The 27,516-nt window shown below is 42.5% G+C and overlaps 1 protein-coding gene across 2 annotated transcripts in view; it reads left to right on the top strand.

The window, feature by feature from the left end:
• The first annotated feature begins 293 nt into the window (after positions 1-293).
• Positions 294-27,516, top strand: part of TMEM132C (transmembrane protein 132C) — a 167,547-nt gene continuing 140,324 nt past the window's right edge. Inside the window, exon 1 of one of the 2 annotated variants that reach the window (XM_071815948.1) lies at positions 294-848. In XM_071815948.1, the coding sequence (XP_071672049.1) occupies positions 773-848 (76 nt within the window). In that variant the 5' untranslated portion in view covers positions 294-772. The remainder of the gene's footprint in view (positions 849-27,516) is intronic. The other variant, XM_065851926.2, reaches the window with a different exon arrangement.

The raw sequence follows: 27,516 nt of genomic DNA, 5'->3' as shown, positions 1-27,516 counted from the left end.
TTTGAACACGTTGCTTGACTTGAAAAAGCAGGACAGCCGGAGTGTGGCGGTGCGCTCGGTTATGTTGGTGGGGGTGGGTATTTCTTGGCTCTCCAGGACCAGCTGCCCCCGCGGTCCTTTCGCTCCCATCCCCATCGCTTGATCCCCGCCCGCCCCCTCAAGGGCAGGTCTCCCCTTTTCTATCCATACGGGCTTTGGCCAAAGTCCTTCCCCCCTCGCATCCCGGGCGACCGCAGCGGCCGCGTCCCCGCAGCGCCGCTTCCCGCCCCCGCCGCGAGCGCCAACGGCCGCCGCTCGAGCCCAACGGTCCCCCCGCCCTTCCCCCGCGCGCGGAAAAGTGTCTGCGCGGCCCCGCATAAAGCACGGGAAGCGCAGGCGGCGGCGGCCGCGGCGGAGGGCGCTCGGGTGCAGCGGGGAGAGAGCCAGCCAGCGAGCGGCCGGGGGACGACCCAGCCCCGCCGGCTCCGGGACCCTCCCCGCCCTTTGCTCGCCCGCTTGCAAAGTTTTGCCGGTAGAGAACGGCGGTGCCGGAGCGTCCGTCAGCCCCCGCCCGCCGCACGTTCCGCGCACCCCGCCGGCGCTCGGGCAGGACGCGGAGGGGAGAAGGAAGGAGCTCCGGCATGGGCAGGAGCGCGCTGCGGGGCTGAGCGGCGCTCCGGAGCGCGGTGTGCGTGCGGACCCGGCCATGGCGCGGCCGCAGCGGGCGGCGGGCGGGGAGAGCTAGCGGCGGAGCCCCCGAGCCGCGCCCGGGACGTGTCCCCATCTCCTCGGCATGGCGGGGGCTGCCCGGGGCGGCGGGCGCAGCTGCCCGGCTGTCAGCGTGCTCCTGGGAGCCCTGCTCTGCGGAGGTAAGCGGGAGGCACTTGCTGGCGGGGCTGCGGAGCGGGGGAACCGGCGGAACCGGCTGATGCTCCGCGGGGCCGCGAAGCGGAGTCACCAGTTGATCTGCGCTGGGCTGGTTTGCAGCTACTCAGGCAGAGACCTCAACTCCTTCCTAAGCAAGTGGCTTGTTTTCCACTGTATTGGCCTGTGAACTAAATTACTCCTTCCTCCCTTTTCCTTTAAATCCTATCTCTGTCTCTGCTGGTTTAAAATCTTCCCTTTTCTTTTTTTCTTTCTTGTTTATTCGAAGGGTGGGAAAGCTTGCAAGCTTGCAGTTGACAAAAATCAGAAACAGGGAAAGTTTCCTTTCTTTCTGCCTCAGTGATGGTATTTTCAAATGCATCTGGATTTCTGCGGTGTGTTGAAGAGCTCGTCTCTGTGGGAGGGGGTGTCCCAGTCCCAGCTTGGAATGGAATATGGGGAGCGGTGAAAGCTGAAAGAGGCACCAGGAGTACAATGACAGTGTTTGGGAATAGCATCCTTTAAATTAGATTGGAGCTGTGCAGTGATAGCTCTAGAGACTGGCTGGAAGCCCTGTTACCTGGGCAAGATGCTTGTTAGCTTGATCAAAGAGACAGCTGAGGAGCAGGTTTGGCTTAGCAGAGAGGTCATTTGAATGATCTCCTCTTTTTTTCCCTCATCACTGAACTTGTGTGATCACAGAGCCCCTTTGACAAAGGCAGATCTCTGAAGGGATTCAGGGATGTGAATCGTGCATGATCCAAACAGGAGTTTCTGTGCAGAGTAGTAGGAGACTGCCATGTCTCGACACTTCTTGTTTTCTTGCTCAGACTGTGGTAGTTGTGGATATTTTTTAAAAATATACCCTTATCCTCATTTGGGGGGGGGGGGGGTGGATCTTGTTAAGCTGCGATTCCTGCTGTTGTTGCGATCTCTAGGAATAGAAAAATAATTTTGCCTTTTATCCTGTTGGCATTAGCGGTGCTGTTTTACTGACATAAGAAGATTACTAATAAAAGACTCTTCATTGTGTAGTTTGGTCCAGTCCTGCCAACCTCTCTGCCAGGGTAGCCGATCGCAGAGGGAGCCGTGAGATATACAGAACTATAATATCTCAAGAATGAAGCAAGGGTGGAATCAGTAGCCATTCATAAAGGGACTTTTCCCACCCCCATTGGTAAGGAAAACAAAGTACTTGGCAGAAAATTGCGTGGCCTCTTAATGTCGGTCATTTTAATATAGTGCATTAAAATTAATGGACATCCCCGTGACTCGACATGTTCTGAAAGTGCTGATGTGAAGAATACTAAATACGGGTTTCTGTTTTGATTGCTGCAGCCCGGAGGTGAGAATGATATTAGCCTCGTGCTCACCTTTAGAGACCGCATGAGGTTAAGGCTTGTAAAGAGGGTCTGGTGTTTTTCTGGGGCAGTGTGTCTGTCCTGCCGTGCAGCTTTGGCAGTCACAAGTGCATCTTCTCCAATAAGTGTTTGTGTTAGGCATAACCTATCGAGTTAGACACCGATGTGTGGGCTTTTTCTATCCGCAAATATTTTTATATGAGAAATACAGAGGTTATGCTGCTGCTTAAGGGTGGGAGAAAGCGCTACAGTGAGAGGTTATAAACAACCCAGCCTCGTTAAGCCGTTTCTCTCCGCTGGAACCTGGGTCAGTGTTGACTCAGCCATGCTGTAAAGAGTCAGTAGTGGTGCCACACGAACCATTGCCAGCAGCAGCTGCCGGGCTTGCTGGGCTGTGCTCTTCGAGAATAAGGGACAAAATACCACTTTCCTTCAGGGAAGAAAAGCGGAGCGTCTGAGTAGGGAATTTGCCTCTCAGCATAGCTGGGCACAGGATGATTTAGAAAGGAATCGCTTAATTAAACTTCTCAAATAAGGTGTTTGTATGGTTTCCTTGTGTGCCCTTAACAAGCAGTTCATTTGCGCTCCCCTTGTGTGTTTGCACTCTTTTTGTTGGCGTGTTAGGATAGTGATTGTTCTTGAGAGCCTAAGTCTGACTAAATGAAAGTCACTTTATAGCTCGCAAGCAAAAGCGTTTGTAAATGTGCTGAGAAACTTACTCTTATAGACAAGTTGTCTTTTGCTGTTTAAAGAGCTATATTTACTTCTCTGAACTCATTAGCATCTCCTATCAGCCCTGAATTTCTAAGAAAATTCTCCTGAAATGTTGCCTTAGGCTTCAGTGTGCCATTATGCTGTGGTTATTTTCTGGCTAATAATGTTAATTCATTCAATCTCAAGAAAGAAGCTTGGCATTTAATTTAAGCTGTGCCTCTAGTCGGACCAGGATGGGTAGAAACTCAGTGTGCAAAAGTGCTCTTGTGTTTAGGTACAAGCACGTATTTTACATACCGGTTATTGGATGCCTGTTCCCTAGGTGGAGAGTGTGTGTGTGAAATCATATTTACATAAGTAAATCCCAAGTGTGTATATATATTCCTTTCAGGAAATGACCTCTTTTCAGTGAAGTGCTAATGCATGTGCTTAAGCCTCTTTATAGCCAATAGGAGGTATTCATGAGCTTTAAGGGTTTTTTTATTTATTTTTTTAAATTGTTTTCTTTTATCAGAGCATAAATGCAAACACAAGTGTACAGATTTACTTTATTGTATAATGCATAGATATCTGGGAGTCCTCAGTTTCATGTTGACTGTGAACTACAACAAGAATCGTAGAAACTGGAAATGCAGAATCTAGTAAGTCCTAAAAAAAGAGTTTAAGGATGCAGAGCTAGAGGATTGATTAATTTGCACATGAAGCACATATATGCAAGAAGGTATTGAACGTGAGCAGATGTTAAATGGGCACAGAGTTACTGGAATTCTAGGTACTTCAGTAGAGTCTGAACGCCAGTGCCCACACAGTTGTGCCTCCATAGGCTGGTACAGCACCTGCTTTGGCTCCACTCTTGTTTGTACCACAACCATGCGATATATAATTGTTTCAGTCATAATGGTGTGGAAACTGGTTGAGGCTCTTGATTTTGAAGTTTGTTTCATTCTGATTTTAAATTGTTCCAGCAGTGAAGCTTTTTATGTCCTATTTGAAAGTTCAGTAGCATGGCATACCCTGGTGTTATGGAAAACTTCCGAATCTTTCTTTTTCGTAATTTCCTCGAGTTAGTGCTACCTAAGAACATGGCAGGGACTTGCATTGTGTGAAATCATAACTGCATGGAGTTCTGTAAGTGGCTAATCTTTCTTTTGGATGTAACACTTTCAAAATGGAGATAGTGCTGTTAATAGTCTAATTTACTTCATTTCTATATTTGGTAGTAGATCTTAATGTTTATTAGATGCTGTATTTACCTGGTAGTATACCCAGCAGCTGTATTAGAGGTGTCTGTTCAAGCATATGTCTAAATGCATGATTGTGTGATATAAAATGTCAAATCTGTAATTGCTTTTCTAATACATAAATATATGTCTAGCTCTTGAATTAGGGAACTAAGCATTTGGTTGAAATGAAGTAACAAGCAGCACAACACTTTTATTAACTGGCTAAATGTTAGTAAGTATTGACAAACTGTATTGTTTGATATGAAAGGGTAGGGGTTTTATTGAGAATTGGGATTCAGGTCTGTGTTGTTGAACTCTACTGACAAAGCAGCAGTTCAGCAGAGCTGGAAAGGTGGCTTGTGGGGAAGAGCTAGAGACTCTATGAATAAAAGCAAATTTGCTAGAAGTGTTGGCACCTTATGCGAACTTTCCTGGGTGGAGTTGTCAAGGTGGTGCCTCTCTGTAGCACATCTCTCTGAGCTGTTGTTTCTGACCGCGGTAGGCTCATGCCCGTTTAAGGCTATTAAGCAAGAGACAAGTGGATGAAAGCTTGACATCTTCAGAGTATGATCACACCATTGAAGAGGTGTCAGAGATTTGCTGTGCTGAATCCCGATTTTCTTCCAGGCTTTGGTAAACCCTTTGATTTCCTCGTCTGCTGTGTGCCAGTTTGTGCTGCCACGCTGAGGTTTTGGCAGTGGTTCCATCTGGCAGGCTCCGCTCGATGTGCCCTGGCTGTTTGGAGAGACAAAAAGCACATTATGATAAAAGACGTGAAAGTAAAATGGCAACAAGTTGTGAGAACTTAAGTGGGTAAAGACAGTGATTGAAAGTAATCTAATATGGGCGTTAAAAAGCTAAACTGAGGATATAATAGAAAGCAAACGCAAATTGTGGGTGACTTGAAACAATCCTTGTCGATCGGTATGAAGGAGAAGTGTACTGTGTGCTGCATGGACTTGATACCAAAGGAAGGTGGATTTAGTGAAAGGGAAGCTGTGTAGCAGCAGTCAGACCTTGTCTCTGCTCTCACAAGCACCACTGTCCTGCTGGTTTCATCAGTCGTTTCCTTCCTTCTCTCCCTGTCTCTCATCTGCTGTGATTGTCATTTTGCTGGTTTGGTCACATTGTTCACTGGGACCTTTTTATATTTCCTTAGTATCTGAACATGACAGTGGTCCAAATACAGGTCATATTTAGTGATGCTGTAAGATGTTAACCAATGGTGTTTGGCTAAAATTTGCGTGCTCTTTCCTTCCTAGTGATAAGCAATAACTTTCTGGCCAGAAAACTTGCCTTTGTCTAGTTCAGACTCTTATCCTGACTTGCTCTTACAGGCCTGAGTCCTTTATATTTTATTCAGCCTTCCTTACAGACTCAGTACCCTGGCAAAACAGTTTCACAGTGTTCAGCTCTTGAAGCAGTTGTACTGTTTTGTGTTCTGTGGACTGGCTCAGGCTCTAGTGACAGATGTGACCCCTTTGAAACAGGGACGGACAAATGGTGCATTCAAAGTTCAGAGCTTCTGCAGTCTCCTCACTCAGAGGTATCTGGTAAAAGCCTGCGGATGCATCCAGCTTTGGAAATAATTTCAGTCCAGTAGTGCCTGTGTCTGTTTTAGTTAGCAAATGGAAATACTCTCTCTTTATCTATTTGTTCACATTTTTTGGGTCAATACACAGCCTCAGGTCACCATTTTTCTTTTCAACTATATCTAGTGAAATGACCCGGTGAGTCTACTCTTCTATTTTCTTTGCAATTCTAAAGCATATTAATCTGTTGAGCTTGAATTCCATAAACAAAGTGTCATTTCCATCACTGAAATTACAGGCGTCTCTGCAGCGCTGGTCAATTAGGTGAACTTTTCTTTAGGGAAGTACATTTGGACTAAGTGATTCTTTGCTGCTACACTTAAGAAATGTGCTAATGTCTTCCTATTGCATCGCTGACATCTTGGGTCAGTAACTTTGCGCTTGGAGACAATCTTTCCTGGCACTTCTTTTGCCTGAATAGCACAGATCATACCAATCATAGCTCCGCTGTCATTGTCAAAAGTGTTCTCTTACAACTGTGCAGTTTTAGCAGCTTGACAGATGTAAACAGCCAGACAAGTCCTCTTAAGTGGACACTTTTTATTATATACTGCAGTAAGAATTTAATCTGACTTTGTCATCTGCTGGTGTTACAAGTGCCACGTGGAAAGTCAAACGCTTTTTTTGTTAATTGTTTCTTTTCACATAATACTTTTCCATTTTCTTCTACAATTGTTATAAAATTTGTAGAATTTTATAGAAGGACAGCATGAAATTATTACTGATTTTAATCATAATTGCATTTATATCTGCTACAACCAGAATTTGTTTGTTTGGTGCTTTTAGTTGCATGTTCCTCTCTAAGGTCAGGAAACACAAACCTGTAAGTGAATTGCCCTTTTCAGTAATATGAAGCAACCACCAAGCCCCAAAACAGTGATTAGGAATTTGACATTTATATGAAAACTTTAAACTTAAACAAGAATATGAAGGGGAGAAGGCAGAATTAATTATGAAAAAAAAGGCTTTGAAAAAAGTTAGTGTTTTCGTATGGAAAAAAGCCTTTCTGGTCTCCTGAGTGTGTCTAAAAGTCAGTTCCTCTGTGCACGAAGAGGAAATATTTAGTAAATTAAAGGTAAGATGATATCCCATGATACCAACACAACAGAGGGGGTGGTCCACTGCCTTCTGCTGGTTAACTGCATCGTGCACTCACAGAGTGTAGATGTTGAAATGTATCTAACACCGATACATCTAATCTTGTATTGTTTATTTAATTGCTGTACTTTTCGGCTTGATAACTGAGCAGTTCTTCATTTGAAAATATTTTTGAGACTGATACAGTTCACCAAACAATTTACTTGGAAAATTGTGCATCTAGAATTTACTTGGATGATACTTTTTTGTGAACAATTTCACAAAATTATCATTTTGACTTCTAGTAAGGTATTCAGGTACAATCAGGTAACAGCATAGATGTATCATTAATGTTTTTCTCTAATATTTTTGATATTTAAAAAAAAGCTTTTTGTAATTGCTGTGAAAAGATGTCATTCCAAATGACTTTTGAAAGGCATTTGAACTTTATGTAACAATTAAATTTTTCTTCTGATTGAGAATGAAGGTAATCTTCAAAATGTTTGGTTCTGTCCTCGTGAAGTTCCATTTTCCAACCAGTTATATTGCTTGAGGGTGCAATTTCTTACCAGCGTGAGCCAATGTAAATTGATGCTGCCAGGTTTCTGCCCTCTCCCAAACTGAGCAACCCTCTTTTTCTGCCAACTTTGCCGTGCCTTGAACATCTCTGTGTGTTTTATCTCCCTGAAGCAGCTTACAAAGTACTTTGTTGTTGTTGTTAACAAAGGGTGAGTTTGTATCACCTTGGGATCAATTTACCGTGTGTATAAGCAAAAGAGAGAATGGGCTGGAGTGGAGGAGAGGCAGTTTAACAGAGCACGGCGCAGCACTTGGAGCAGTATGGCTTTAATTTGGTGGTGGGACGCTATTGTAAAAAAAGAGGTTGTTATGGGAGTTGCTTATGTTATATATCCAACGCAGGATATTAAACACGGAGAGGTTAGAGAACGTGAGAGGCACTTGGTGAACTACACAGCTTTGATTTCTGTATTGGGCGTTTTTTTTTCTCGTTTTGCTGACTCTGTGTATTTTGAACAAATAACTGAGGCTTGCATTAATGTGTTACCATTTTCTCATTCAGGTAAAATGTGCTTTTTGATGCTGAAAATAAAGCTATTTTCCTAAATGCAAACTACACACCATCACCACCCTCCCACAAAAACCCAAACCCCAACTTTCTTGCATTATTATCACAAGACTGGTAGCACTGCTGCTTATTATTACAATTGCCATTAAAGGAGCTTGGGTTTAGTTTCTTATAAATTCCTTGACAATTAACTGTTTCAGCTGAAATATTCCATGCCAAGCATCTGCCTCAGATTTTCTTCTTTGGTGTAAAATTGCAAGTTCTTATTACAATAATATCTGCAACTGATAACATAGTAACATGAATTAATTATTACTGTTTCATTTTTACACAGGGAAAAAAAACCCCACTGATACAAGATCAGTATCAACCCCTCAGTCTCCTCTTCTCCAGCTCCAGAGCCCCAGCTCCCTCAGCCTTTCCTCACACGGGAGATGCTCCACTCCCTTCAGCATCTTGGTGGCTGCGCTGGACTCTCTGCAGCAGTTCCCTGTCCTTCTGGAGCTGAGGGGCCACAACTGGACACAATATTCCAGGTGTGGTCTCCCCAGGGCAGAGCAGAGGGGCAGGAGAACCTCTCTGACCTACTGACCACCCCCTTCTAACCCACCCCAGGTACCATTGGCCTTCCTGGCCACAAGGGCCCAGTGCTGGCTCATGGTCACCCTGCTGTCCCCAGGACCCCCAGGTCCCTTTCCCCTACGCTGCTCTCTAATAGGTCATTCCCCAACTTACACTGGAACCTGGGGTTGTTCCTGCCCAGATTCAAGACTCTACACTTGCCCTTGTTCTATTTCATTAAATGTTTCCCTGCCCAACTCTCCAGCCTGTCCAGGTCTCTGGATGGCAGCACAGCTTCCAGTGTCACCCACTCCTCCCAGCTTGGTGTCACCAGCAAACTTGCTGATAGTACACTCTATTCCCTTGTCCAAATCACTGATGAATGTATTGAATTATATAGGCCCCAGCTGTGTGACACAACAGAATATATTCTTTTTCCTTTGGAGTGTCACGAGCAGTCTGGAGATGAAAGGAAGGTGCTGACTGGTCTTGAAAGACAAATGCCGGTCTGGAAACGCCTATAGTGCAATGTCCATCTGGAAGATGTTACTTTATTACATTATACAGTTATTCAAAGAACCGTATTCATGGTGTTGCCTTGGCTATTTCACGGATTAAAGTTAGATAGCACTGCGTTTCAAGCTCAAAGCTTCACAAGTCCTCAAAGCTTCAGGCCTCCATTGAACTTTAGTCTTGGTTTTGAAAACTCATTTAGAATTAAATTAGCTGTAGTGACGGAACTGTGGGACTTTAATAGGAATCACCAGATGACATTTAAAAATGATCATGTAGTGCAGTAATGTCAGAACTGGTTTGAGGTAGAAATCGTGCCTTTAGGCAATATTGTTCAGGAAAGTCACAAAATGCAAATTGTTTGGAGAGTATGTATAGTTTGTATGTATGTTTTATTTGGGGAGAGGAGAAGGATCGACTTTTGTTAGGAGCACAGGTGTGTAAAGTTGGAGCTGAATTCTGAATCCTTATAAAATTTTGGATCCTGACCTAGACCCCAAAATGAATCTTTCAACTTTATGTTGAATAAAACTGACATTGGTACACACACAACAGCAAATCCCTCAAACTTGAAAAACAATGAAACACACCAATTAGTATTTCTGTGCCTTAAATGTTAAAGGGCGTAGCTGGGAATCTTTCTCTGTTACCTGTGCTCTGTGTTTGTGGACTTGGTTATCCAAAGCTGTTACTCTAATACATCATCCAACCTTCCACCTTCATAGAAAGCGAATTGTGACTTACCAGCCTATGATTTTAATTTCTAATCATCTTTGAAGAAATACTTGCATTTACATTGAAATTTAAATTCTACGCTAACATAGCACGAAAGTAAATAGCACTCTACATAAGTACAGGGTGAATATGACCTCTCCCATACCTTGTAATTTTGAATTAGTCTCACCACGTTTCAGATTTTTAGCTCCTCTTAACTGAAAATGGAATCAAACAGTGTGAGCTTTTGGGAAGCTGTTTTGAAGAAACAGAAAACGCAAACCACATGGTAGACTCACAATGGGAAGACTTAGAAGAAATCTTTCTTCATTGGAAAAATGAACTCTAGTGGGTTTACTAAGCAACTTTTCAAAGCAGTCTGAGATGAAAGGTTTGTGGCCTAATTTGTTGCATATGTGATATTTCCTAATGGATCAGTGTTATATTGAAAAAGTCAACAAGGAAGTGCAGTAAAATTGAGGAGGGGGGGGTTTGGTATGAGTCGGTAGTTTAAAAAATGAATTCAATCACAGTTTTCTATCAAGAGAGTGTCATCTGTATATCAGAAAACCACATTAACTGTTCAACACTTCTCACTGGAATACCCTTTTAAAGTGGGACTTTCTCAAGCTCCAGCACTTTTAGCTGAAGTTTTCCATGCTGTGTGTTTTTTTGACTGATTTGGAAAAGTTTCTGTGAAGAGTTTCAGTTGTTTTGGAGAACAAAGCCAGCCAGAAATGCTGTGTGCTAGCCAGCCAGAACCATTTCCATGGGCAGCACTAGTTGGGTTAAATCCTGTGATTTTTCACTGTTAGAGACAAAGATAGATGGTGTTTTCCTTAATCTCTCTCTCTGAAGTGATGATGATGTATGAATGCTAAAATTCATTTTTACTAAGCAAGATTCATGATGACTGCAGATAACTCCTGCAAATGTGTCCCTGCTCTTTTTGTTTGAAGGCACATAAAAAAGGGAATAAACCTATTTTTGAAGCCTTCTACCTTTTGGTTTAATTACATGAAAAATCTATTCAAAGTTGCCAGACTTCTGAGTCTGAAAATGGGGTTTAGTCTTTTCTTAATGCAGAATTGAGAGGGTGGCCGCAGCGTTATTCAGTGTGTTGCGTTTGTGGCCTGTACTGCATCTCAGATGCCAGAGCTGCATACGGGTTTTCTTGGGTATGTTCCTCCTTAATTATCAGAAGCCGTCGTGTGTCCTTCCTCTGCTCTGTTCTGTGCCGAGGAGGAGGAGGAGGAGGAAGCATCTTGGGGCATGACAAGGGTTAAGGACCAGGTGGTTATCTCTGGGACTGCCGTCTCATTTGGTACCCAGGATGGATGGCTTCCTGGGGAAAAAAATCCCAGTTTTTTGTACTGAAGGAGCCTGTTGTCTGGGGACTTCAGCTTCATTTGTTACAGAAGCTGGAAGGTGTGTAGATATAACAGGCCCAGCATGGGCTTAACTTCTGAATCTATATGGAGAGGAACTTTAGCATTTTTCAGTATAAACAGCCTCTGTGGCTGTCGCTGTTTTTCATACTCAGTGATGGCACCCTAGAGCATATTTTTAATAGCCCTTCAGAGACAACAAGATTCTCCTCATAAGCCAAATGCAAACTACAGAAGGGGCATAGGCAGAGGGTATCTGGTTCTAAGCGTCTTCTGTTACCTCTCAGAAGCTTCCCTTGGCATCCATGGCTCCGTTTTCTGAATCCTTCCCTTCTCTTTCCTTGCTGTAGCCAGACATGCTGGATAAGTTTCCAGGTTAACTTGTGTCCCATGAAGGAGTGAAGATTGTAGGAAGATAAGGAGTTTAGTAACACTCTGGGGAATTATATCCTGTTCTTGTTCCTTATAGCTGTCCCTAATGTAAGGCTTGCTCACTAATACTGTATTCTTCAGAAGATCAGGCCACAGGTTTTCTAAATTAGGCATCTGTATTAGCAGGTTTTTCTGAGTTACTAATTTTGCTGTGCTGAAGTTCATCCTTTTAAAATTATAGATAATTCTCTTCCAGGAAAGTGTTGTGTAAGTAAGTGTGTTAGTATTTCTGAAGTGTTCTGTACAGTACCATGATAAGCTGCATAAAAAGTTTATCAGAATTTTAATAATTCAGTGCAACACTTAAATACCGTGTCTTGAATGAATGCATAGGTTTATACGTAATGATAAAGAAATGGTGAGCAGCTGTCCGTTCTGTCAGCCTTAGGCAGAGTTCTCTGGAAGAAATAATATGTCATTAAAGGCTGTATCTTAATGCATATGTATATGGGGATGAATTAAGTTTAAGTTTGGATTTCCTTGTTACTTTTTTAGTGCTTTCCTTGGCAAACTTAACATTTGCTTTTTGCGAAGGAACCTTCTGGCTCATTGTAGGCTATTCCTGCTGCTTTTAATATCCTTTGAGATTGATTCATGAAGTGCCAACATCTTGAGCTGTGGAAAAAGTATAAGAATCCTAAAGAAAGACCCTGGATACATGGGAATAGATTTGAACTCAGACTCTTTCTGTGCTGCTTTGATCTGAAAGAGACATCTTGTGATTCAAAGAACCTTTACAGTTAATTAAGGCCATTAATTCAATTAGTTCTATTTTGATTAAAAACTGATAGCATTAGCAAAGTGTATAAAGACAGCATCTGGATCGCATTTATTAGAACATTTTAGAAATCCAAAAGAGTTTTCTGAGGTAACTTTTGAACATGTCTGTATGTGATAACTGCTTAGAGAAAAAATTCTCCGTGGGTAGATGAGCTCAAGATCATTTTTATATTGGTGACATTCCAGTGATTAATGTCATGCTATAGGATAGGTCAATGCGTGTTTCCATTTCACTTGCTGACAATTAATCACAGAAGAATGAAGTTGTGAGGAAACAAACAAAAGGATGTGAAGAGTTGAGTGGCAGGATGTTAGAGAACCTGGCACATCTGCAATGGAGGGTGGGGGACCCGCAACGCAACCAGCTTGGAGCGTTGTGTGTTTGGAAGGTTTACCAGCCGCAGAGGTCATGGGAAGAACCACCTGTGAACTTTTTGTCATCTTTTCATTAGGTCTTTGAACTGAGTGCACAAATACGTGATAAAACTTTGTCTCGTACCTCTAACTTTACTGACCTGCAAGAAAACCATGGGCAGAGCCTGAGAAGCTGGGCTAGAAAGGAACTGGGCTCTGTGACAACACAAATGCCAAAGCTGCAGCTCAAGGCTTGAACTTGCCAAGGTCGTGTGTCTTGTTCTTGGAGTCGCAGCTCATACAGTACGGTGACTGGGGCTCAGTTAGTGCTGCTGTTCTGAAATAGTTCTAAATTATCTTTGAGCAGGTCAGTGGTTTCTTTCCAGCTGATTGTAGCTACTAACTGGGGTAATGTTCTTTAGGAGCTATGTTATTTTAGAAAAAGAGGACAGAGTTCGATGCCTGGAAGGCTGCACCCGCATAGTGTTTGAGGCCATCTGAGATCTGACTCTTTCTGGAAGCATTCTTGTTTCTTCCTTGATTATAGCAAGTGCTGAAGGAAAAGCCAAGTTAAATGCATGGATTTAGTGGAATTAATCTGTGCAGACATTCATAATTCCTTGCTTTATTGCATTCCAGATGCCACGGAATCCCCTAAAAGTTCTTCGCAACTATCAGGGAATGAGGATTCAACATATTGTAGAAAAGGCTGAGCGTGTTCAAAGTCAAGATTGTTACTGACCTGTGGTATGGATAAGAATACTACAAGAACATCTCCCCATTTTTAATCTGTTACTATTTTTTAGACCTACATTTAAACATTTTCTAGGCTCCTACAAAGCAAACAGTCATAGTTCCTTCAAGTTTTCTAAATGTTCCTTCTGATTAAGGTATTAAGAGTGGAATAGGGAGAATCTATAGATAGTTTTGAATGGAGTGGTTAATGTTTTAAGAGTGGTTTTGTCTGTTGTATGAGGGAGTTCCTTGCAGTCACCTTACAAAATGAAACCTTGTTCTTTGAATGTTGAAGTGGTAAGTTCCTCCAGTGGGTAACAGAAATAGGGTAATAAGACGCTCCATTAATTGCTTTGTTTTGTTTTTCCCCGAAATAGGGGACAAAATTAAGTGTTTAGAGACAGAGGTGTCTTCTTTTTAAGACTCTGAGAGGTCTGTTCAATGTCTATGGAGTCCCTGGATACTGCCTAGGATGCCGGTCAGTGCCGTGCACATCACTGCAAACTACAGCGCAGGAGGTTCCTTAGCTGAAATATCAGGCTTTTATCCTCTCATCCTTTTTGCAGGAGAGCTTACTTGAAAGAAAAAAAATAAATATTCTGTAGGTTTTGTTTTCACTTTGTGCACATAGACCAGTTACTTGTAGTTCTGATGACTTGTTTCTGGAACCTGTTTTAGTTTTCTTGGGAAACTTATTCTGTTGCTTTTATTCCCCCCTGAAATGTCATCTGTTAAACAACAACAAACACAAAGCAAAATACCAAACAAACAAAAAACAAACCATCAAAACCAACAAAAAACTAAAGAAATGGTGACGTTCAAATAATCGTAACTGATAATAGGAATCTTTGATTTAGACACCGCAGTCGTACGGTCTGTGTTTCAGAAGCACAAACTTACCTTTAATAAGCAGAAATGAGCCGGAGGGTTTCTCATGAGTGTAGCGAGTGGTGTGATAGCGCAGAGATTGGATGCATCACAGCAGATTATAAAACCCAGACTGAAATCCAGAACTCTAATGCAGACAGTGAGCCCAGAAGCTCCTCTTCATTCAAGTCTGGAAGATGATCTGCAAAGCACATCTGTGTGCCGTTTGCTGCTGTTCCTATTCAGACAGGCTGCCCACATCCAGATGATAAGTAGATACATCTGCAAACATGCTCTGCTGCTTACCTGTTCCTGTGCCTGTTCTCAAGAGCTGTGCAGACACATTCTCTTAGGTATGAAGGCAAGTCCAGCAATTCCATGCCATGGGTACAGGTTTGGGTTCTACCCAAATTGACCTTGACAGACAAAGTTTATTTGTTCTTCTTGTATGTATACATATTTGTCCCTTTTTTTTTTTAAATGTAGCCATTACATTGGCCGAGTTCCCATAGTAAATTATTATGTACTTAATACATTCTCAATGAAACATACCAATCCATTAAGGAATCTGCACTAAAAACTGTAGCTAATTATGTGTTCTTGTGGTGTATGACATCAGTAGAATGCCATGAGTTAATTACATTCTTAATTACAGCTTTGTATTGAATTAGGGGACTATTATACATAGAATAATTGAAAACCTGCTGAGATCACGTCTGGTAGCATCTAATTGTATCCCGTATTTTTTCCCCCCCCCCCTAAACTTTAAATAAAACCTGGTATTTCATTTAGCATGGTTTTAATTAATTGACATGAGAAATGTAATTAGAGCTGAGGCAATGGATCAACTATCTTAAAACAATTATTCAGAAATTAATCACATTTTGGGGAGCAATTAACAGCTTCCAGAGCAGGAGCTGTTCTGCACTTCTGGAAAAACCTTGAGCAGGCACCACTGAGGAAAGGACGTGCTGGTCTAAGGAGAAAAGAGAGATTTGGATGTTTGGAGACATTCACTGTGCTCTTTCAACTGGAGGAAACTTGATATCCCTGCAGCTTCAGGCATCAGAAAAACCCAAGAATAGCACAGGAGGAGAGCTGGGATCTAATGATTTTCCTGAGTGTTGAGAAGCACAGGGCCTGGCTGTGTTGGACCACAAGAGGAGGTTACTGGTGGCCTCAAGGGCTTTTCTTCACTCCAGTGGAGTTACCTGCTGCTGCTCAAGAGCAGAAGAGTTCGACAACAGCACCAGTGAGAGCGGGTCGTGAGTTGGGCTTCTTGAGCTTTCTGGTTGTGCTTTCAGTTCCCACCTGCCTAGATGGATGTGGAAGCTCCTTTGCCATCCACCATCCAAAGAACACTCCTGCAGGTAACAGGAAGAAGAATTATTTCCTCTCTTCTTTCTTCCTGACCATCTGAGCCCACTCTTGCCCTTAATATCAAGACCTGGTAATGAGAATGGTGATCAGTCAGTGGACCAACATATTGGGCATCTTTCCTTCTTTTGTTTGACAAAAATCTCATCTACGATCTCAGACTGAACTCGCTGGATTTTAAAGAAGTTACCTGAGAAGGAAATGCTACTGAATAGGATTTTCAGTGACAGAATTTCCAAGGCTGACATCTATTCAGAAGATTTGGGTCTGTAACTCTTTCACTGTCCTTTTGTAGAAGCCTTGAGAGTTGTTTGGTGTGTGATTTGTGTGTGTTTGTTTTAAATAGAAGTTATTGTTATAATTGTCTATTGGTATAGACGAAGCCTTTCATTTAAATCAAACTGCAACAAAGCTTTAATTCCAGGATGAAGAATGATGTCCATTTGCTGTTTGCAGAAGCATTTATTTGTTTCAGGACATACAGTGTGTGTAACCTGAGTTGGAGGATCTGACATTCTTCTGTTTGATATCTCTAAAATCAATGTGCACTTATTTAGACCTGCCTATACATAAATAGGCATATGCTTTGATCATAAATGGAGAGCATATGCAAGGATCAAACTGCTGTGTGAGAGCAGGTTTTGGAGATCTCGCTGTGCTCGGACACAAGCAGAAAAACCCTGGGTGCATCAGCTGAAAACTGGCGGGCAGCCATAGCACACAGAATGGAGGGGATGTTTGCCTAAAAGACTGGATTGTGTCAGGCGTGACTAAGCAGGAATTTTAGCTGAAATGCGTTAGCAAATTGAATGCTTAGAGCAAAATGAGAACGTTCATGGTCTTGTCTCGCTTGAGACTGGGTTTGATTTTTAATATAAAAATCAATGAAATGGGGGGAAGGAAGTTCTGCAGAGTGTTTCCTGATTTTTAGGAATGGTGATGTAGGTGACTGTTAAATATTTTGCTCTGTCTCTGTTTGCATTCCTTCTGGAACATGCATGCCTTTTAATAGCCTTGTAGCTTGTGGAGTACTCAGCTGTCAGTTGGGTAGTAAAATACTTTAATTACCCACAGGCAGACCCAGTGAGAGGAAGAGTGGGACCAGTTAAAAGGAGTGTACATCAAACTTACTTTCTGACTGTCAAAAGAATGATAAAGCACAACTCCTGGCTATTATTATCCCTCCTTTCTCCATGAATGGCATTTCTGATGGGAAGAGGTGTTGGAGTGTACGTACTTTGCAGGTCCTGCTCTTCTCTAAATCTCTAAGGATATTGGAATGGCCATTGCAGAGTGACAGCTTAGTGGCGTAAGTGTCCAGCAGGTTGGATAGCATAGAGCTGAAAAATAATCAACAGGTAAGAAACTTTGCTGAAATACGTGGCCCTGCCTGCTTGATCTTTCATGTACTTTTATGGATTGCTATGTTCTGTGCTCATTACTTCTCTCATACTTATTATCCTTATTGCATAAGTATGCAAGTTGATGGACAAGTTGCCATATTCGTGTTTCTGTCATCTAGCTAGACTTGGCTTGTAAAACACTGCTGCTCTGGGAGGGTTCTGGGATCATAGAATGGTTTGGGTTGGAGGGCCCTTCCCAGCTCCCCCAGTGCCACCCCTGCCATGAGCAGGGACATCTTCACCAGCTCAGGTTGCTCAGAGCCCCGTCCAGCCTGGCCTGGGATGTCTCCAGGGATGGTTCATCCACCACCTCTCCGGCCAACCTGGGCCAGGCTCTCACCACCCTCAGTGTAAAAAATTCCTCTTTACATCTAGTTTAAATCCAGGCTGCTTGCACAGAATTGAAGTTGTGGTAAGCTTTTGGGGACCCCAAAAAAGGGGACCAATAGCCTAAATGCATGATTTTTAGGAAACTTAATTTTTCTTGACGTGTGATTTCTGGAGGATTCCTGTCTCCTGAAGGCTGTAGGAATGGGCATGTGGAATGAACTGACAGTAATGGACAACTGTCTTTTCGTCTCCCTCCAGTTTTGCTTAAGCCATACGTTTTTCAATGATAACACTAAACGAAGTATGAGTTTGGCCGGCAGCCAGGTGTCAGCACATGGCAGAAGGTTTTAATTCTGCTTTTAGAAACTAGATAAGTGGTGTGCTAATAAGCTAATATAAACACAACCTTCCTGCTCGCTTGGACAGCTTCAGAGTGAAGATGATCATGACACTGCCATGTCGTCGTGTTTTGTGTTAGAGCTTGTTAAAGCTCTAATTATTACAGCTGTCTCCATAACGTGCTGTCTCAGTATTATAACATCTACTTGATTATATGCAATGACAGCGACTACATAGCCTTAATTCCCTATGAAGCTTTTTGTCTCATATACTTTTTCCCCCCGTTGTGTTCATACTTTGACACCGCTCAGGATGCGTGACTCCTACTGTCCTTTTCTACCCTCCCCTCCCAATTTCAACCCTGAAAGCTGTTTCTAAGTAATCAGATCATACATTTAGCTGCTGCTTCTCTGAGGTTCCCAAACTTCTCCAGATGCATTGGAGCCGCAGTGTGCTGTAGCCTGTGCCCAGGCCGACCTGCTAATGCTGTAGTGTGTGCATTCTGATGATCAGTGAAGGCATCTCCTGGTTTCAATGAAGAAATTCAAACCAGAATGCCTTGGAATGCACAAATGGACTGAAATTGGTGTTTTTAACGTTAACCGGAGTAGTGTGTTTTAGTGCTCTTTTTCATTCTGTGTGGATTTTAACCCCTTCCACTCTTCAACAAATCTGTGCTAGAGTTTGTGTAATTCCCTGTAGTGTAGGGGAAAGGCTCCTTTGTTTTATGGCTTCTATTTACTTTTTAGATATGTGATTACTGTAAGTTAGGAGAGAACAGTGAAAAGTGAGTGAGCACATTTCCTTTGTGAGACTCCTGTTATGGAACAAGAGGGTTTCTCCATTACGATATGCCAATTACAGATGAGCTAATCATGCCGCATTTTTGGCATTGAGAAATTGTAGAATGAGTGCGGGTTTGCACAGGATAGTGCTGTTTAGAATGCATCCGAAGGTTGTACCTCAGAGCTCTGACTCCTGCGGTGCTGGATGGGTGCATACAAAACCATTCTTGATCTGCAGAACAAAGCTGGGACAGGACACTCGGAAGCGATCTCAATGAGTCCTTTGCCAGGCTGCTGTTTGCCCGCTGAATTTAGTGCTGTCATTCCCCTGATCGATGAATAGATTTTTCTCAGATCCTCTTTTATTTTTCTGTTTCCTCTCCAGCTTTTGTTTTCTGTGGAAGGAGAAATCTATCACAGGGGCTTAGAGTTGCTTTGCCTGAGTTGCTTTGCATAATGTTGGGGCAGGAGAAGAACTGATTGTATACTTAGAACTAGCTTAACAGAAAGGCTTTGGATAATTCTGTGGACTTTTTAAAGATGTTGGGTTGGCTTAAATGATTAGTGTGAGAGCTTCAAAGACGAAATATTTAAGGCTCTATTCTGTTCTTACTTGTACCCATGCGAGTCTCTGGAATTTCACATTTGAATGAAAAGTAATTCTGCATTTCTCTTGCACTCCCTCCTCTTTTCTCCTCTCCCCAATTCAGAGTGCACAGAGCTGGTATTCTCTCTTCCAGCAGTTGGTGAGCATCTGGGGAATACTGCCAGGTACATGGAGATGGGGATGGCGGTGTGCAAGGAGGAGGAGTGGGTACAAATGGTTTGCAGCACGTCATTCTCTGTTCATCACCTGTATTTTCATGGATACCCCTGAAGTAACTCATCCCTTCACCTCTAACAGTTCAGAATTTAACGTATTTATTCTGTGGGTACCTGTGGTAGTGGGGGTAACCTCAGGTGCTGAGAGCACTTTGTCATGGCAGTGATCCTGCCTAGAGCTGAGCATGGAGTAACTTTGCATGGGATGAGGAGATGAGGCCCAGCAGACAACCAGGGGGGCCTGATCCCATGCTGCCAGGATATCTGCCACCACTTGAAGATCGGAATCTACATGATGGTTAAAATAATTTGATAGCTGCTTACAGGAACTTATGCAACCGAAAAAGCTACTCATCTATGCCTGTGACACATAACTGTGTGCAGAATAGAGATTTTGTCTTTGTCTACCTACTGCTGATTCTCAAACCAGGGTTCTACTCAGTTGCGTCCAAGTACCTGATCATCTGCTAGTTCTTACTAATTCTTTACTAAATGCCTGGCTTATGAAACGAACTATGAGAAAAGGGTTGGGGTGGTGTTTGTAAGGCTTCTCATAATATATCACTGATACTTGCAATCATTTCCATTTGATTGGACTAGTTTGCAATACCAGTGTACCTGGTATAAAGGTATCGCAGTTCTTGGTAAAAGACTTACAGTGCTGCGTCTTTAAACATGACTGGGTGCTATTCTTATCATGATCCTGTTTGCCATCTGTGACAGTGGTGTAACTAGGAACCATTCAGTCAAGGTGAGAAGCTCGTTCAGCTTGGGATTTACTTTTTACAGTCCCAGGTGTAATGTGTTCATTAGTGAGTCTGAATTCAGTGTGGGAAGGACTGACTTGGTCTGCTCCGCTTCCCGGGAGTATTTCATTAGTGAGTGCTTTTCACAGTTCCGTGTGTAGCTAAGCTGTGAGTTTTGTCTATGCTAAGTGGGTTCTAGTTATTCCCCTGACCTTCAGCTCCTCTTCCAGAAGTTTATGCATCAAGGAACGTGCTTTGATGCAGTTCTAAGGGAAGTCTATATTCCTTGGTTTTCAGTACCTTCACTGTGTGCAGGTATTAGTCAGGGTGCCTAGGCAGCTTGCCAGGGTGACTGGTCTGGGTAACACAGTTGGCAAATCCTGTGCCCCAGACAGGGTATCAGTCATTGTCAGTGAAGGTTGTTTAATTGATGGACAGATGTGTTTTTCTTACTGACTCTTGCAGGTGGTGACGCAGGAGGGTGAGGAGGCTGTGGGGATTGTTTAGAAGAGCTCTTTGTTGGGTACACTCAGTAGTTAGAGATGCTTTCATTGCGAATTGACTGTTCAGATATATTCTACTGTAAGGCTGACGCATGGTGGGATCTGGCCAGAAACATGCTGGATTTTGTGCCTGGGACATGGCAACCCTGGCTGTACATACACACTGGGCAATGAGAGTTGACAAGGAGGCATCACAGCCCCAAGCCTGGCTGTTCAAGAAGCGATTGGACAACACCCTCAGATACCGGTTGTGAATTTAGAGGTTGTCATGTGCAGGGACAGGAGGTGGACTCAATGATCCTTGTGAGTCCCTTCCAGCTGAGGACATTTTATGATGCTGGATGCTGTCTGAAAGGATTCTCTCAAATGTCACTTGCAAGAAAATTTATCTAATGACTGTGATTCTGAGACAGGCTAAAAGCTGAGCATCTAGTTTGTGTTTCTTTATGACCTTTGTCCAGCCACAGCAGACAAACAAAGGCAGTCGTGTGCAGTGGCTGGAGGTGTATGTTGATTGTTGAATATGTGAAGGGAGGGAGTTCTACCCCTGAAAAGCCCAGAGGACTTTTTATAGTAGCTTTGAAGGGCACAGCACTTGCTGTGGTGATTCACCACTTCTGCCAATTTGTAATTGAAAGGTGGGCTCTCTTCGCTCAAATGGATTGATGGTTCTGAAGAAAGCAAATGTAAGTCTGTTTTTTTTAATCCTTTTTTCTTAAGTGGGAGCATTGCATCTCTCTCAGCTGTGCAGAAAGTGGATCTGATTGCTTTCAGTTGTTCCTTTGTGGAATTCACTTATGTTCCCTCACAATAACTCAGGAAGTGGCTGACTTTTTCATTATGCTTTTGTTAGTACAGATTGACATACGAGGTCCCTCTTGATCTTTTATGAAATGGAATTTCAGGAGAATATCCAGGAGAAGGAAGGGAGAGAGAAAATCTTTTAAGACCTCTCCCTCCCTCTGCTGGAGTTTTATTTTAATTGTTGTGCAGTTACATATTTGCTACTGCTTAATAAAATAACTTGGAATTATCACCAAGTTGGCAAATGGTAGAGCTTGTGAAGCTTATTATAGTTTGTAGAGCTCTGGAGCTGATACTGGAAGTTGAGAGGTCTGAGGGGGTCTGACCTCAGGGATCCTGGGTCCAGAGGAGCTCAGAAGGGCACTTGGGCCTGTGGGTGAGAGGCTGTATCCAAGTGATGCTTTGGAGTAAGGTTTGTGATAATCGGACTGATCTCCACCTGGTACTTGAAAAGAAAGTAAAACTTAAACTGCCAATTGACTGAGCATGCTTTAAAAGTTGCACTGGATTAGGCAAATTTGCCATAGAAGTCACTGTCCTCTTCCTTTTGTAAGAAGAGAAGGCTTAATTTTCCTTTATTGTGATCAAGATACGTTATGTCAGAGAAACCAGCACATTAATGTAGCTGTTTACTTTGGCATTTTTATGCTAAAAATACATACTGTGTTTCTAACTTTTCCCTTTCTCCAAAACAATCTTTTTGCCTTTAACGTGTGTGTATATTCAAAACATGTATGTGTGTAAAAATATTTTGGTGAACTGCTTCTATGGCTGACTAATATTTGGCATGCGTGTGTTGGTATGTTGATATGTGGCAGGGATGTTACTCCAGGTTGGTTTGCTTGCTGATGCACTAAACAGGGATGAGGAGCTGGAAGGTGCTTTTAGGCTCGGTGACTGATTGCTGGGGGAACGAGGGCTCTAAAGGGGCTCAGTTGGCCATTCTGGGGAGAGTTGGCTGGAGAAGCCTTCCAGCCGTTCACAAATGTGTGAACTGCTTTGGGGATTCACTTAGTTAATCAGATTAGTTTAACGGGTGTCAAGGAGAGAACTGACCAAGTGGCTGCTGGATGAAGTAGCTCAGGTAAAAGAAAAACAACAAATGTAAGAACTAGGATTTTTCATAAATGTCATTTCAGATTATAAACACTTAGTATATTTCTTTATTCCAGTGCAGTTATGCCTTTCTGTTAATATCTGTATGTGGATCAGTTTGGGAGGGTTAAGACTTATGGATTGGTTTGAGTCCACTTCTTCCCAGCTCCTCGCACGTTCCGTCCTTTCATATTTTCTCTACTGTTCACTATCCCATCAATTACCCCCTTCTCACCTTCTTCAAAGGCTTACCAGCTCCAAGAAAACTCTTGATACTTTCACATGTGAATCTTGGAAACACCTGTATTTGTATCCCTTATCGCTTCATTTGTGCCCTGTTTTTGTCAGTGAGGACGGGGCAGCTCCCGTTTCGGTGGGTGGGAGCAGGAATAGGGAGAAGCTGCAAGCTCAGGAGGGATGCACTGGGGCCCATGGGCTCACTGGAAACTGAACTGCAAAAAACTGGGTTCCTAGCGCCATCCAAAGCATGATTTATCCCTTTTCGGAAGGGAATGGAGAGCAAGAGATGTAAACTATCGAGACAGTGCCTCATTTATCTGTATCTTCTGCAAAACCTTGTGTATAATTAAAATGCCACAAAAGTTTAGCTGGAGGAGAAAATATGATATTTGTGTTAATATTGAAGGAGCCCTTTGGCTTATACCAATTGAAAATCAGATGTTACCTAAAAGGTTATTAATTAGGAGAATGCTTAAAAGCTGCATATTTTTAATACTTTTTTTTTACTGGAAACGGCTTTTTTCATTGTTGGTATTTAAATATTGTAATGAACTGTAAATAGTAGTTAACGGTATGAATGCCTCCATTTCCTTGTGTTTTCCACTCTTGGTGACTGACCCTATTTTCAGTAAAAACTCTTCACATGCCTCCTGACTTTGCTAAATGAGATTGCGGTGTTCTTTGTTACGCTGAATAGCATATTTTACTGTGAGACTTTCAGTGGAAATCAATACAGAAAACTGTACTTGTTAGAAGTATTTTTGAAAGTGTTTTATTAATACTAAGGCAGCTTCCCTTTTCCCCCAAGATGCTTGGATTGCTTTACTTTCAAACATTTACTTATTTTCTGACATGTTCATTACTTTCATTCTGTAGGAGGCTAATTGTGTGAGCTCACATATTTTGTGTTTTGAGGAATTAGCCATTAAATGCAAGACCTTAAAACTGCCTTTGATTGATTACATGTAACTGTCTGAATTGCAACAGTAATTCAATGTAACAGTCATTGCTTATGAGGTGCAAAGTAATTTATCCTGCTAATAAAACATCATTGTACGCTTGCTAGGAGAAAATATTAAATTCATTCTCGTTACTGTGTATTTTTATATCTTAATTCTGTCCAAGCTTCTGCTGTAATACAGAAAAATATTCCATCACATCTTTTCATGAAGATGACTTTGAAATCCTTTGCAGCGGGAAGAATGAAGACAAAGAGCTGCCAAACACAAGTTGTGTCCTGTGAATGTAAATGGGTTCTGCACCGTAATTAGTGATTTTTGTAGGGCTGGACTGGAGGCCCTGTGTTTTCATGGGAAACTCGTTTGATGTGTACCATCCCTAATTTCTGCAGCACTGAATAACCAGGCTCTAATTCTGCTGTAATGAACCATGTGTTAATGCTACAGCCTTCTGTCCAGCCAGGAGCCAAAACACCATGTCTGACTTTGTAATGAATCTTGCTGGCGTCTTGTTGACTCCATGGGTAGGCTTTTGTTCCAAATCTGTCCTCAAATATTGCTAGTTTTCTTTGAAATGTACAATGCATCCTATGTTTGTGCTTGGGTTTACTCCGTTTGCCAACTTTCCTGGAAAGCGTAAATATTTCTTACCCTTTAGGGAAATTGTTTTTGTTTATATCTCTGTTAGTTTTGGAACAGTGGGATTTAAAGCAATGGAACTGACTAGAGCTGTTTATTTTGCAGTTTAGCTTTCTTTTTGATTTTTAAGGTATGAGTCACCACAGAACCTGCACGGGGGGGGGTTTGCTGTGTATCTCTGGGTGGAAAGAGTTATTCTTGCAGCCACTGGTTTCTTGGTTGGGTCACTGAATAATGAACGCATGAACACTTGTTTCTGTGTTCTGATCAGTAACTTTTGCATGTGTGTGTTTTTTCTCAGATTGATTTTTCTACTACCAAGTTGGTTGTTTTTTTGTTGAGCTTTAGTTTAAAACTTGCAAACAAAACAGAGTTTTGCATGGCTACAGATGGGTGAGACCCTGGAAGGTAATGGCTGAGTTTGAGACCAGTATTGAGAATGCCTGCAAATCCGAATCAAACGCACAGAACCCAAGTAAATGAGATCTCTCCTCCCTTGTATGAAAAGCACATGTGAGACCAATTCTGTTGCAGCTGGTGCTGCAATGAGTCCTGCCACAGCTATAGCAGTGTTCTCAGACACGTTGCTTCGGTCACAGCTCTGCGTGCTGTATTTTGATGGCGTGGTGGCCCTGTGGTCCCTCTGAGATGCCCATCCTGTGGCTGGGACAGACCTTGCATGTGCAAACATCTGGAACTCCTGGAATGTACCTGATAGGTGACAAACTGATGCAAAGATCGTTATCAGTTGTGTGGAACTGGCGTTGGTGGCTCCTGCATGACTTACATAAAGAATATGTGAGTATAAACTAATGTCCGTTGTAAATATTGGTCTATGAGGTAGGTTTCATCTGAGTTCTGTTGATTTTCAAGCATGTGTATAGCACCGTTGGTTTGCATATAGAGAGTCTAACCCAATTCAAGTGAGCACTTGTATTCTTTGTCTGCACAGCTTCTCCCCATTAGCATAGTTGTTACTCCTGAGAGTATGTGTTCATTCATTGCGTCTCAGTGTGGCAGTCAAAGAATTAATTACTCTGAGAAGGGACAGGCCTCTTCTAAAGAGTTTCACAACTTCAGCTTTTAATGGATCTCCCTCCCCTGCTGAGGCTGCACCGCAGCTTGTCAAAGCATTCGCGGCGGCTCCACGGGTCAGCGCTTCCCAATGGAGAGGCGCTGTTAGAGGAACCGTGACACTGGTTCCTAAGGCTGATTTACTGGGAGCTGGGGGGGAGCGAGGGAACGGGGAGAAGGGAAATTGTAAGCCCTTGGCTCATTGTTCACAGGAAATGGATTTTGAAATTCTCATTAAAAAGAAAAAGTTGTACTTTATTTGTGTGTCTGTCTTGCGTGTTCAAGCGCCAGCCTCACTGGTTGCTCCCAAACCTGGTCGTCTGAACGCCCTGCCTGCAATGCTGCTGGATGTTTGTTTCATTATCTAATGTCACTTATTGATTTTCATTAAAAACATGTCAGCATTGATTTTTCTAAAGCACCCTCGGAAATGCATTCTGACCCTTTTTTATGTTGAATCCACTGTGGAGTCTCCCACTGAATTAGTCTAAAGCAGGATTATTTTCTGACTAAGAAATGTTGATTAAATATTTTGATGTATGAGTGGTTAAGACTGCTTTAAGAACAAAGCATGCCGTGGGGAAATGAACTGAGACAAGGGAAGAGCTGAAAGGGAGGATGCTATAAAACAGGCGCTTTGTCCATTCATGCATTGTTATTTAAAGTTAGTGGTGTAAATCAGCTGAGGATCTGGTCTGTGTATTACCATCAGTTCACACACCGGATTGTATTGACATGATGCTGATACATGAAAGGAAATGTTATTTTTAAACATAGTTAAATTTGAGTACGCATAGGTTTGTTTTCTGTTTCTCTTGCCTCCTTACCATGAGTTTTCAGGGAGCTTGGCATATTTGTTGCTTCAAGTTTTAAAAAGCTGACAGTCACAGCCCTTAAACTGATCAGCTGGTTTTGTCATATGCCTGTGTTATTTTCTGCTCAGCTCCTGTGGCTCGTTATGCTTATTTTTCATACACAAAAAGACAGTTATTAGACACATATGGAGATGTGCCATGAGATGCGAGTGATGTTCTGTGGACCTTTAGAGTTAACTCTCGCATGGCTGCCTGTGACTTTAGGACACTGAGCTCGCTGCTCCAAGACTTGTGCTTATATTCCTGCACCAGTTGACATGATGGACACACAGACGACGTTTGACTGGGAAGTTCTGGTACAGGTGAGCTGGCTGTTGAATTGGAAGCTGTGGCCTGGTTTAGGTCATCCAAAATCCAAATTTATGACTGAAAACAGGAAAAGGCTTTTAAAGGCAGCTTTTGTCCACCTCCAGAAAGAGAAGCACAAGATGGTTTCTCTCCGATTTTGAATTGCTGCCCTATAATTTGTTTTATGAGCAAATATCTTACTTGGTTTTCCTTTAGATTCCTGTATTGTGTGTCAGAAAACATGGCTGTAGATCTCTGTACGGTGAATTCTAGTCTTCCGGAGAATCCACACTCTACTTTCATTAGGCAATTATTAACCTTGTTTGCCTTACTTGAGTCCCAAGATTTATGAAGATAAATTCAGCATCCACTTTGTGGGGAAAAGTGAATTTGAGGTGTATATCTATTATGTCATATTTTGTATTTTTCACTGTGAGAGATCGGCATGAGAATGTGTTAGTTGAATACCAGTAATGTGGCAAACTGGGTGAAGTGGAGCAGGGTGGGTTCTCAGCTGCTGGAAACAACTCCTGTGTTGCTGAAACGTAACCCTGGCTTATTCAGCAAAGAACTTAACTGATAACCCTGTGGGAAGGAGAAAATCCTTGATAGTAAGGAACACTTGGAAAGGCAGCGTGGATGAACAGCTCGGTGCTTGGCAGTCTCCAGCTCCATCAGATTCTTGTCCAATATTCCTCCTTTTGGCAAAAACTACAATTAAAGCCTCTTGCTGGAGGGTATTTTGTGGGTTTTTTAAGCACACCTGGTCAGCGTTATTTTTCATATCATCTGCATTACATAGCTATGGAGTCTAAAGCTCATGACTCCTTGTGGGGGTGAGCGTGGCAGACGGTTGTACCATAGTGTCTGTTGCAGGGGTTCTTGACCTTTTGATCACGATACACATACCCCAAGGGGGAAGTCTTTGAGTGTCTCTCCATGTGCACCTCAATGGATGGCTCTAAAACCTCTTTGCACTGAGATCGCTTGTGCCTC

The sequence above is a fragment of the Patagioenas fasciata genome, chromosome 17 (assembly GCF_037038585.1).
Source record: "Patagioenas fasciata isolate bPatFas1 chromosome 17, bPatFas1.hap1, whole genome shotgun sequence".
Taxonomy (NCBI): Eukaryota; Metazoa; Chordata; class Aves; order Columbiformes; family Columbidae; genus Patagioenas; species Patagioenas fasciata.
This window is presented reverse-complemented; position numbering and strand designations above follow the sequence as displayed.